Consider the following 12,928-nt stretch of genomic DNA (forward strand, 5'->3'; position numbering starts at 1 on the left):
AAACAGGCTGAAATACAGTAGTTTAGTTTAGGATATGGGGGTGGTGGGCATAACTTACTTATGCATAATATGGGTTAATCATAATATCACACATCTGTGTGCTCCCACTCATCCAGGCTGATATACAGTGCAATTCAGAGGAAGCGAACAGCTGTGTATTATTTTATTCACAATTTTACTGCAGAAAGATTTCAGAAATAACGTATTATGAATATTTCTTTCTGAAAGGAAAGAAAAATTACTGAAATTCACATTTTACAAGCAGGTTAGCTGTGAAAAACAGTCAGCAGTGGCACACAGTAGGCTGACTGTAACTTTTTTTCCTTTACCAAAAGTTCTGACAAGACAGCCTGAGAATGTTGTCCATGCAGAGGAAACTGACAAACACCACTACTGGAGATGATTTTCCTCTCTCCACAAACACAAATGAACATGTGCAGCAGTCATCTGCTCTGAGTAGAAAAGTCATTCTTAATTATTTTTACTCTCTGCAACACTTTGGCTGGTCAATTTAGCCTTGCAAAGGTGGCCCACTGCACGTAGCTTCTAAGTGCAGCAGTGCCTGAACTACTTTAGTATGAAAAAACAGCTGAATACCACTTTTTCTTTAATGGAAAACGTTAATTTTTCAGTTCCATGATTAACCAGCCATACTTTCTCAGATGTACTTCATACAAAATGTACAAAAAATTAGCTTGCTGTAGGAGAGGAAGAAGAGTTACAGCCTTGCTTTTTAAGAGCACTTAAAAAATTGAGGAGTGTCTCAATAGGCTCTGACAAATTTTTGTCTGGCATTACAGAATCACAGAACCATCTAGGTTGGAAGAGACCTCCAAGATCACCGAGTCCAACCTCTGACCTAACACTAACAAGTCCTCCACTAAACCATATCACCAAGCTCTACATCTAAATGTCTTTTAAAGACCTCCAGGGATGGTGACTCAACCACTTCCCTGGGCAGCCCATTCCAAAGCCTAACAACCCTTTCGGTAAAGTTCTTCCTAACATCCAACCTAAACCTCCCCTGGCGCAACTTTAGCCCATTCCCCCTCGTCCTGTCACCAGGCACGTGGGAGAATAGACCAACCCTCACCTCGCTACAGCCTCCTTTAAGGTACCTGTAGAGTGCAATAAGGTCACCAGTTTGATATTAAGGAGGGCACTACACTACAGTTGAAGATACTCGTGAATAAGTCATATAGATAACAAATTAGCTATGCTAGAAGAGCAGGGGTAACCATGCTGGCTGCATGAAAAAACATGAAAAATAAACACCATTTTAATACATAAAGTCAACTTGTAACTGTAATGCTGCTTCCAGATGAGCACGTCCTCTAAAGAGCCCCAAAGCAGCAGGATTTACTGAGAAGCCCGGTGAAGAGGCACTTCACTGCATCTTGTAGTGCTCAGAATTTGGGCACTCCTCCTCCTATGCCTCATCTCTTCTATGGCCTGCAATTTATGTATGGTCATGAAAACAAAAAAGACCAGAGAGGTAGGCAATCATGAAAAAGAATTTTTCATAACAGACATTACATACTTTGTTGTTATTAAGACTTGAACATTTGAGAAAAAGGACGTCTTTGTCAAGGTTTCAACATTCATACATCATTCTTCAACTGTGATGTGAATTCCCGACAGACGCCTCCTCATGTTTCACTCATTTGTACCAGAATTTTTTCAGCAAAACCTGGGAGCTCGAGTTGATATTCTGGCTGCTGCTGAAGCCTTTTATTAAACAGGAAGGAACAACTGAAAACAAACACATACAAGCAGAAAAACTAGAGATACCAACAAGACTTTCCAGAACTTGATTACTTATTACACAGGAGGAAAAAAAAAAAAACACCACTTCTGCATCAGGATATGAATTCCACAAATACAAATTTTAAGACTATAGAAAATGCCACCCATATTTCAGATGTTTTTAAAATTCTACTCATTTTTCAAAAAGAATATCTTTAGGATTAAAACACAAATTTCAGTAAAAAAAAATCATCCAGCTGCTCAGATTTGTTAAGAAAAATAAAGAATAAATTTCATTTTAGCACTAATCTGATCAACACAAAACACCACATTTGAAGTAAGCAAAACATCTCCCTAATAGTTTGCTTAATACAATGAAAATACAATCTAGAAACCTTCTCATGAACTATCTGGACAGAAAGCTATGCTGTAAGACTACTGTAACACCAACTTTTCAGCAATACACGAACCAACATGAGTAGCAAAGATCCAAGAGAACTTCTGTACCGAACAAAGTGACTGAACATCACTTCAACTCAGTGTTTTGGCTTCACTAAAGAATAAATAAATCCAGAAATATTCACTGTTGCAGCACTGCGGGACTATTATTTCAGCACACTTATGTGAGTTTTCTTTCTTTTCTAATAAGGAAATAGTTAAAGTAAGTATTTTTACTTACTGAGCACAATTATCTGGTCTACAGAAGTAGGTGCCATGTCTCTACAGCTAGATCAATTTGTTTCGCTGTGGCACATTGTGTACAGGAGCAGCTGTGAGCATTGCTGCATTTGAACAGATTCCCAGCTACTACAGGGAGAAAACTCCAAAAAGGAAAGAGGAAAAAAAATACATATATGCACACACACACATATGAAATGGGGAGACGGTCACAGAGCACAGCCACCTTTCAGCCTGTCAATTTTCTATGGGACAGAGTCACAAGATGTCCAGAAGAGCCATAAGGAACAAACTGGTCCACACTCATCTCCGAGCTGTCATTTTCAAATAAGCTAACTGTCACTATTTATTACTCCATTCTTTTGGCAGCGGTGACCTCAGATGCTTCAGGAGTTCTACATAATAGCCTCCCTTTCACTGCAGCTTTAACCCACCCCACCGCAAAACTATTTTTAACTTAATACAGCAAAGTGTTTTATTTCAGTGAGTATTTTTTATTCCTATAGCAACAGGCTATGGCTCTGCTCTAAATGGATGGGCATGATTCCCATTCCCAGCCTTATCTCTGAAGGGACTCCAAGTATTTCCTCAAGGATGCTCCCTCTAGAACTGCAGTAATGCATCCTGTTCCAGTGTATTACCTGCTCCTCCAAGGACAGCGCGTTTGTCATGTTATGCAGGCATTTCAGCATATATCCCTTGCAACCTATCTTGACTTTGGAATACAGAAATAGTTAAATACACATAGAAGGTACAAACAAAGAGGAACCACTGGTGGAAAAAAAGAGCAAACAGCCCTCCATAAATTACATTTTAATAAGATCAAACTTGGGGGGGGAGGAAGGCAATGCCCGGGAAGCATGAGTGAAGGCAGTTAATTGTGTGCAAGCATTAAGAATGGGCTGAGGCGTGCTGTGTTTGTTTTAGGTCAGCTGGACATTCACATCACTCAACCAATACTGCAGCGACAACTGGGCAACAACTCAAGAGTTCTGCTATGGCTTTTAAAGGCCTTGCTCTGTTCTGAAAGCAGGATTCACGTAAATATCTAACAATCTCCTGGAAACATACAACTCATCTATCTATCGCTGCCTGAATCTTCCTGTAATACTCTCCTAAGAGCAAAGGCTCTTCCACGTACCCATACAAATTATAAATGGCATTGCCTTGCATGCAAGGTGTTCTGTACACAATTTACATTGTATTATGCCACATTCACCAGTTAGAAAAAAAAAATTACCCCCCAAAACCTCAAAGTTAAGTTAACAATGCAGTTATCAGTGAGTTTTCCAAGAGAGAAAATATTTTCAGAGAAATATGCTCTTACACGAATTCAGCCTTGTGACTGAATTATTATTTTATTCCAAAAGGATAAAATAATTTAGTGTTCAGTTAAAGAGGAAGGATGTTGTCAGCTTTAGATTTACTGGTTTTCAGTTGAGTTTTAAGCTCACATACTTGCTTTTGTTTTTCCCTTATACTCTGTATAGTTTCACAGTTATTCTTTACAGACCTTGTTTTACTTTTTCCTCTGTTTTCTGTCATGACAAAGGCTCACACCAATGTCATTGGGAACCAATTCTATTAGAAGTAAAAACTTTATAAAAAGCACTCCCAGTTGCATAAGTTTCTTTTGCTTACTTATCATTCAAAAATAGAGAAAAAAATCATCTCTGAAAACGAACCTATAGTTTAAAATAAAAAAGACAAAGACCTTTACTTACTATAAATGAGAGGGACACAAGGGACAGAAAAGCAAAACAAACCCTGGTGATTCATGTTTAACAAACCTCAGAAACCGTATATGCTGTTTGTACACATAAGCCCCCCTACCCTAGAGATGACATTACCGTTCTTCTTGGCTGATGTTTCCACTGCAAAATCTTAAGGGAGTCACGAATATCCACATCACTGTAATCAGTTCTGTTTTTCCATTCAAAGAAATAATACATTATCTGTAGCATGTGCCTCTGCTGCTCTTCGTAAAGTCAGGTGATTTATAATTTTGATGTACACCAGTGCAAAGCTGGATTTTTTTTAGGCTCAGTGTTAATTACTAACTTTCATATACTAGGAACACTTACACTGTATATTTGTAGGCAGACAGAACACTACCTAACTTGAAATCTTTACAGCCCAGTACCCACAAATTCAGCAGATTTACCACAGATTCATGAAAAAATGAGGCTGAAAGAAAACCCGGTCTATCACCTATTCCTCGCAGGCAATCCTGACAGAAACCTGTCTCAGCATGCCTAACACTTCCCTGTAACTATTCAGGTGAGTTGGAAGAGAAATGTGCATAGACACATCTTCAGAGTCAACAGGTGGAAGCACACATCATTGTGAGTATCTACTGACTTTATTAGGGTGCCATGGCAAGGTCCATCTGAAAAAAATGGGATTATAAGAATATGGCCTGAAGCACGCAGTCAGAGAGAAATAAGGCATGTTATTGTAGCAGGTATGTACATAGATACACCCCACACACATTAGAAAACAAACATTAAGCATGAAAACTACTCTTTAATCTGTCATCAACCAGCAAATCTATTTTAGATGCAACGCACTGTCAAAGAGCATACAACTTATCAGCTTCCCCCCCCCCTTACTCTGTGCTCGTGAACAGGCATGACTTTAAGAGAATTCCACCCAAATCAATGAGCTGTCTTCAGTAGTTTACTTACAACAATAACAACTAAAACAAGTCACTCAATGAAATTCATATTATAATTCAGATCTAAAATAAACAGGTATTATGCTTCACCATACACCATATCAAACTATTTCCCCTGATAGGACTGACTTTCTGCAGTGTGCATGTTTTTTATATTGATTATCCCTTCCAAATGATAATCAATATAAAATTGACCACCATGCCAGTAGAAATATACCTTCTGCTATTCACAGTACCATGTCAAACAATTAATCTATAAATTCAGTAAAAACACAATTATACAGTAATGCTGTTTCCTCATTTTGACCCACTTACGATTCAAGACCCATTTTTATCACGTGTCTCCTTGAATTTTAAGACGTTTTTCATGTGCCTCAGTCTGAAAAGTCTTTTAAGAAAGGGCTGCTGCACATCCTGAAATATCCCATAAGTACAATCCCATAAATACAATACAGCTGTACTTATCCCATAAGTACAACATAACTGTGTCTGACACAAGGGGGACAAGTCCCCCAGGTAAGCTGGAGGAGTATAAACATCACGGGTCTACCCAGGCCTCCAAGACAAGCACTTGTGCTGTCCAGAGGTCTTGGCCTTCACCTCCAGGTATCCAACCCCCAAACTCTCCCTTCAAGCCTTGCCTGAGATGCTACAAACTTTAAAACCTTTCTGTCAGCCCCATGTCCAAAGGGGGGGGGGGGGGGTCCCAACTCTCCCCAAGGTGCCTTCCCCACCTCCTCCAAACCCCTTGGCTTGCAACAGCACACAAATCCTCCAGCAACATCACAATCACAGAACGATTGGGGTTGGAAGGGACCTTAAAGACCATCTCATTCCAACCCCCTGCCATGGGCAGGAATGCCACCCACTACACCAGGTTGCCCAGGGCCCCATCCAACCTGGCCTTGAGCATTTACAAGGATGGGGCACCCGCAGCTCCTCCGGGCGGCCTGTGCCAGTGCCTCACCACTCTCTGAGTGAAGAATTTCCTCCTGAGCTCTACCCTAAACCTCTCCTCTTTTACTTTAAAACCATTCCCTCGTCCTGTCACTATCTGATCGACCGGGAGCCGCTCTCCATCTTTTTCACAACCCCTCCCTTTAAGTACCGAAAAGCCGCAGCGGGGTCCCCCCGGAGCCTCCTCTCCTTGACATCCCCTGCCCCAAGCCCACCCTACACCCCCCGTCAGCGCCCCCCTCATCCCCCGACGGGCCGCCGCACCTCGCGGTCCTTGAGGCCGAGGAGCAGCACCTCCTCCATCAGGGTGAGCCGCGTTTCCTTGGAGTCGCCCTTCTCGTCGTCCCCCGGCTCGTCCCGGCGGCCTTCGTCCTCGGGGCCGCCGCCGGCCCCCCGCTCCTTGTCGGCGGCCGCGGCGCTGCGGGAGGCCTCGGTGCGGCGCTGCACCAGGCCGGAGCTGCGCTGGGTGAGGGAAGTCATGGCCGGAGGCGGCGGGGAGAGGAGTGAGAGACAGAGGGGGCCTCGGCGACCGCTGGGGAGGAAGAGGAGGAGGAGGAGAAGGAGGAGGAAGGCGCGGGAGCCGCTCCCGCCTCGGCCCTACCCGCACCGCGGCTGCGGCCGGCCGGGCGGACTCATGGGGAGCGGGTCTCGGCCGCGGCGGGGGAGGAGGAGGAGGAGACGGCGGGGCCCGGGGTCCCCCCCTGCGGCGGCCGAGCTGGCGGAGGCGGCTCCTGGCGCAATATGGCGGCGCGGGCTGATGTCAGCGGAGGATGTGGCAGCAGCGGCCAGGGGGAGGCACCGGAAAGGGCCGCGGGCGGCGGCGGCGGCGACGGCGGCGGCGGCGGCGGTGGTGGGGCCAGCGCTGTCCCCGCCTCCCTCACGGCTCCGCTCCGCCCTGAGGGGCAGTCGGGGCGGCCCCGGGGAGGGGAGGCTGTTGGCGGGCGGTGTCGGTTTTGGGAGGGGTTAACGGTGGCTGAGGGGTGCAGGGGAAGGGATACGGACACGGACGCCGGCACAGACAGGGACGTGAAGGGGACGCGAAGCCCCCGGGGGTGTCTCGGTTATAGCAGGGGAGACTCGGTGTCCCCTCGGGAGCCGTGGCTCTCCAGACAAAGGGAAAGCGTCCTACTGACCACCCTCGCTCCGCTTTCTTTCACTTCTAGCTGCCAGGCATTGCCCGGTTGCTGCCACAGCCCTCTCAATGTGTGTGTCTGATATATTAACGTTATATATAAACACAACGATGGAGCTCAAGCTGTATTTTTGCTCATAGCAGTCCGGACTCCAAGCCAAACAGATGCAATCCTTTGTCCCCAAGGCACCTTGTCAAGCTTGGTCACTCCTGTGGGCCTGCCTGACACCTCGCTGCCAGTAGTGCCACTGCTTCAGCCAGAAACGGAGGCAACACAACTTTTCTACCCATGCACTTCTCTCCTTTTTACCCCATTCAAGCACTGCAATGGTGTGTTGCACCGAAACTTCAAACTATCAAAGCCAAATCCCACATGTATTCATTCCGAGGTAGTACATTTTGTTGCAGAATAAATCTGCCTTTGACGCAAGGACGGCCTACACTCCAGGGGTAGGATAGAGTCCAAGTCACTTTGTAAATGACTTTAGCCTCCACCATTTCCCACACGCTGATTTTAATATCATCTGTCAACATTACTTAGTGATCATTCAGTATCGCTTCTTCAAGGTCATTGATAAAACAGAACAGCAGAGGGACAAAACTGATCACTGGAGGTCCTTGTAGACCCTGATACGCTGAATCACTGACACAAGTGTTTGCTAATCATTCTTCTTACACATTTTGAGGCCCACCAATTATTCACAGTCTTTCTAGTTTTTTATGTTTGTGTGTGCATGGTTTTTGTTTGTTTGTTTTTAATTAAAATGTTTTACTGTACCAAGTCAGATGCCAAACCGAAGCTTAAGGGCATAACATCATTATTGTTTTTATCAAATAAGCATTTGCATGAAGAAGAGATACCACATCAGCATTACAAGACCTGCTTTGTGGAAATGTCTTTTCTGAGTAGTAATTGTAATCAAATCTTTACTAATTTAGTCCTATATAATGATTCAAAGATCATAAATCCAATTTCTTTAAGTGATTTATTCTTTATTGACGGCGCCGGATGCACGGGGGATCTTTCCGCCTATCGTGCATCCCGAAGTGAAAAGCCGTCCCAAATTTATACATCACAGTGATTAATATTTTATTAACGCCTATACATATTCATTATCTAACCCCGCCTACTCTCGCTTCTCATGCTAATCAGTTTTTTGTGTCCTGCGCCTGCGCAGATCCTCTCAGTGGTCTTGGGCAGGGGTCGTCGAGCTGTGGTCGGTGGTCTCAGAGAGGAAGGCCATAAGTCTTCCTCACAGTGTACTTTTCACCCTTGGTCAGGATTCTGCTGAATTAGCTTTCTTCCTAACCGCAAGGACTGTTTTTTCTTCGAATCTTCTGCTCATTATTTTCTTATCTTGGATTCCAATGTCTTGTTCGAGATATATTGCCTGTATATGTCCTATTTTGAGATACATTGTCCGTACATCTGTTTCCTGCCCTACACCTAATGTTCTGTTCTCCTTTAATAGTTACATTCTTAACCCTTTCTTATCTGGAATCGCCTCAGCTTCCCTAATCAATCCCCCCTTTTCTTTTCCCCATGCAAATTCTTTTGCATTGCATGCCCTTATCATTAGCAGTATCGCAGTAACATACATACAAATATTCCTACTACCAATAACATAACCAGATCAGTAAAAACTTGTTCTAACTATTGAAAGTTGGGTAACCATGAGGTTAACTTATTCCATATTTCCTCAAAGCCCCATGAAATGTTATCCTTACTAATCTTATACAGAACCTTTGTTTGTTTCTATATTTCCTCTATGTCGGTAGAGACCTTTCCGAATACAAAAATTCTTCTTCCCAGCCTCTACGATATGTATCTCTCAATACCTTGCCATGTACTTTCGTCAGGGAAGCTAATATTGCCATTCGTTGTAACAATTTCCAATTCCAAACAAGTATTACAAAAGACAATATTAAACTTATACCAACTAACATCAATAGAACAATAATTGGGTGACACAATGTGTTCAAAATCCCAGTTGCAGTTGGCGACCATCCAAAGAGTTTGTCCCACCAGCTATGATCTGTGTCTTGTTTTACTCTTTGCAAAACTCTGTTTATTTCTTTTGTATCATGGTGGACAGTGATTAAAGTCTTCTCTCCATCTTCCTGAATGCCTTTTAAAATTTTGATCAGGTCTTGGTGTTTAAGTAATTGCTTCACTAGCGTGAGGTTCATCCCAATAGGTGTGGGTAATAACTTGTGATACATTGTGTTGTTGGACTTGATCAACTGGTGGGATACCACTGGTGCTGAATATAAAAAAATCACACCCGATGATTCTAACAAAGTTACAAATACAAAAGTTAGAGTGATTTTTGCTAGGTAGAGTTATGTTTTCCTTATCTACTTCTACAAAAGCACAAGCAGTTCTTAAACACACACAGCCTTGACCAATATATACAAGCACCGTCTTTTGACTAGTATTTGGATGAATTTCAAAGTGGCAAACACCTTGCTCAGTGTCAAGACAGACATCCTGAGCATCAATTGTGTTGCTCTCACAAATAAATCCTTGTTGTTCCCGGGTAACACATGATTCTAGATTCACAGACTGCCATTTCCCGTTCTTCATCCGGGCCCAAGTTCTATGCTCCGAAGGATAGAGCACTGTTTCCTCATGATTTAACCCTAGTGCAACAATGGGGTGGATAACATAAACTGTAGCATTACGTATAGTAAGCACAAAGGCAGTAGCCATGTTAATAATGGGATCATAGGTAAAATTTACCAGAGTCCACCAAGATTGGAACTTCTTTTCAAAATCATTGGCATTGTCCCAAACAATCTTTCGGACTTCAGCCGGAAAAATGCCTTCACTTCCTTCCCTAATGATCAAGGCAGCCGTTGCCTGCATCCATAACTGTACCTGTATACAACTAAGAGCTAAGGATACATTATCTTGGGCCATACTAAGTGCATCTATTATTAGTCTGTGGTCCTGGTCTTCAGCCTTTTCCCATATTGGTAACACCTTTGAAACTTGCCATTGGCTAGTTCCCAATGCCAGTAAGGATGATTGCAGGGGCTGTTTTAGTTTTGTGTTCCAGATTGTTGTTGGCCTGTGTTCCTTACTACATATGGGAGGAAAGGAGAACAGGCTGGTTGAACTGCTGAGATGTTAATTTGTATTAGCAATTCAACACGCTTGAGAAATGATCACCATTTGTTCGCCAAATAACCACAACAGCTAACTTTCCATTAATGCTCTTATCCTCTGTGGTTACGGCTTCAGACCAAGGCCACCCACCATTCTCTATCATCATAGAAGCACCTTCCAGTTCTTGAATCACAATTGCAACTATAAGCCACAGAAATAAAACAATTCTGTTAACTAAATTTCTGCTAGCTACATTACTAAATACTCCTGACCATAGTGTCTTCATTTTGCTTGACTGAACTTTAGTTTCAGTTCACCGTCACCCAGCGTTACTTTCCAGGGGGCTTTTGGAGCTTTCTTCACTCTCGAATAATGGATCCAGGCCGTTTGCTCCTTAATCTTGATGGCGGTATGTGTTGTCAGCAGCACCTGGTATGGTCCCGTCCACTTTTCTTCCAAAGGGCGACCTGCAAATGCTTTTACATACACATAATCCCCAGGTTTAAAGGGGTGGATTGGTTGGTCCAGCCCTCTAGCCCTGGTTCCTGAGACAACTTTAGATATTTGATCCAACTGTTTTTGGAGTCCTATTAAATAATTACACAAGTATCCCGACCCCAGTTGCGTCAGGTCCTCCCCGCTGAACAAAAACTGATAGGGTCTTCCGTATAATATTTCAAAAGGGCTTAGATTTTCCTTTGTCCGTGGTTTTACTCTAATTCTAAGTAAAGCCAAAGGGAGAGACTGAGGCCATGATAAATTAGTCTCTTGTCCTATTTTGGCTATTTGTTGTTTGATTAGATGATTCATCTTTTCCACTTGTCCGCTTGCCTGTGGTCTGTAAGGGGTATGGAGTTGCCAGTCTACCCCTAAGACCTTACTTACTTCTTGAACTATTTGCGCACAAAAATGAGAGCCTCTATCCGAGGACATTGCTGCCGGAATTCCGAAACGCGGTATTATCTCATTCAGTAAAACCTTAACCACTTCTCTTGCCTTGTTGGTTCGACAGGGAAAAGCCTCCGGCCACCCGGAAAAAGTATCTGTCAAAACCAACAAGTATCGATACCCCCCTTTTCTTGGCAGTTCTGAAAAATCTATCTGCCATTGTTGTCCTGGATAGTTTCCTTTACTGATTATTCCGAACTTTACCCTATTTTCTGTATTAGGGTTATGATGCAAACAAATACTGCATTGCTGGGTTACTTGTTTTACCGTAGTATACAGATTTCTTCCCACCAAGACTCGACTCAGATTTTTATATAAGGTGTCTGCTCCCCAATGAGTCTTATTATGTTCTGCCATGACCATAGGCCATATTAAATTAGAGGGTAGTACAACCCTATTATCTTTCAGGTATACCCATCCATCACTCCTTGCTTTTCCTCCCAGGTCCCCAATTAACTTTTGATCTTCCTGTGTGTACCTAGGTTCCTGTCCTTCACCTAAAGTTTGTATTTTACCGTCTGGTATTAAAGTGAGCGCTTCTGCCTCAGCCAATCCGGCCACCCTTTTTGCTTCTTGGTCAGCCAATCGGTTCCCTACCTCGAAGTCAGCGGTTCCTTTTTGGTGTCCCCGGCAATGTATAACAGCCACCTTCTCTGGGTGCTTTACCGCTTCCAACAACTTCAAAATCTCCTCAGCATATTTTATTTGTTTTCCTTGGGCCGTTAATAATCCTCGTTCCTTCCAGATAGCCCCATGTGCATGCACCACACCAAATGCATACTTAGAGTCTGTCCAGATATTTACTTTCTTTCCTGCTGCTAGTTCCAATGCCCGCGTAAGGGCAATTATTTCTGCTTTCTGAGCAGACGTCCCAGGGGGTAATGGTTTCGACTCAATTACCTGTTGAGTGGTCGTCACCGCATACCCTGCTTTGCGTTGTCCTTGTTTCACAAAGCTGCTTCCATCAGTATACCATGATTCGTCCGCGTCTTCCAAGGGCTCCTCCTTGAGATCTGGTCGGCTAGAATACACAGTTTCCATAGTTTCGATACAATCGTGGACCACTGGCTCGTCAGGAGCGTTACTAAGGAAAGAAGCTGGGTTCACAATGTTAGTAACCACAATTTCTACGTCATCTTGCTCCACCAGTATTGCTTGGTATTTTAAAAATCTTTGAGGGGATAACCAGTGTGCCCCTTTCTGCTCCAAGACTGCCGAGACAGTGTGTGATACCAGCACGGTTATCTTCTGTCCCATAGTGAACTTCCGAGCCTCCTGTATATTCATGATGACAGCGGCCACCGCTCGAAGGCAACCCGGCCAACCTTTACTTACTTCATCCAGTTGTTTAGAGAAGTAGGCCACAGCTCTCCTGTAGGGGCCCAGCTTCTGTGCCAGCACCCCCAGAGCCATCCCTTGTCTCTCATAGGAGTACAACCAAAAGGGTTTAGACAAGTCCGGTAGACCCAAAGCTGGTGCTCGCATTAACTCCAATTTAAGCTTCTTAAAGGCAGCCCGTGCTTCCCCCGTCCAGACCAATCTTGATTGGTTATTCTTGATGAGGTCATATAGGGGTTTTACAATTAGTCCATAATTATTAATCCATAGACGGCACCAACCTGTCATCCCTAGAAAAGTTCGTAATTCCTTAATGGTCTGTGGTTCTGGGGTACGGCAG

The 12,928-nt window shown here is 43.7% G+C and overlaps 1 protein-coding gene across 1 annotated transcript in view; it reads right to left on the reverse strand.

Annotated features, from left to right (window-relative positions):
- GOLPH3 (golgi phosphoprotein 3) overlaps positions 1-6,876 on the reverse strand; it is a 35,907-nt gene extending 29,031 nt beyond the window's left edge. The window contains exon 1 of the mRNA XM_080575163.1: positions 6,323-6,876. Within this exon, the coding sequence (XP_080431289.1) occupies positions 6,323-6,538 (216 nt within the window). The 5' untranslated portion in view covers positions 6,539-6,876. The remainder of the gene's footprint in view (positions 1-6,322) is intronic.
- Between the last annotated feature and the right edge of the window lie 6,052 nt (positions 6,877-12,928).

Source organism: Anser brachyrhynchus (assembly GCF_964034855.1).
Source record: "Anser brachyrhynchus genome assembly, chromosome: Z".
NCBI lineage: Eukaryota > Metazoa > Chordata > Aves > Anseriformes > Anatidae > Anser > Anser brachyrhynchus.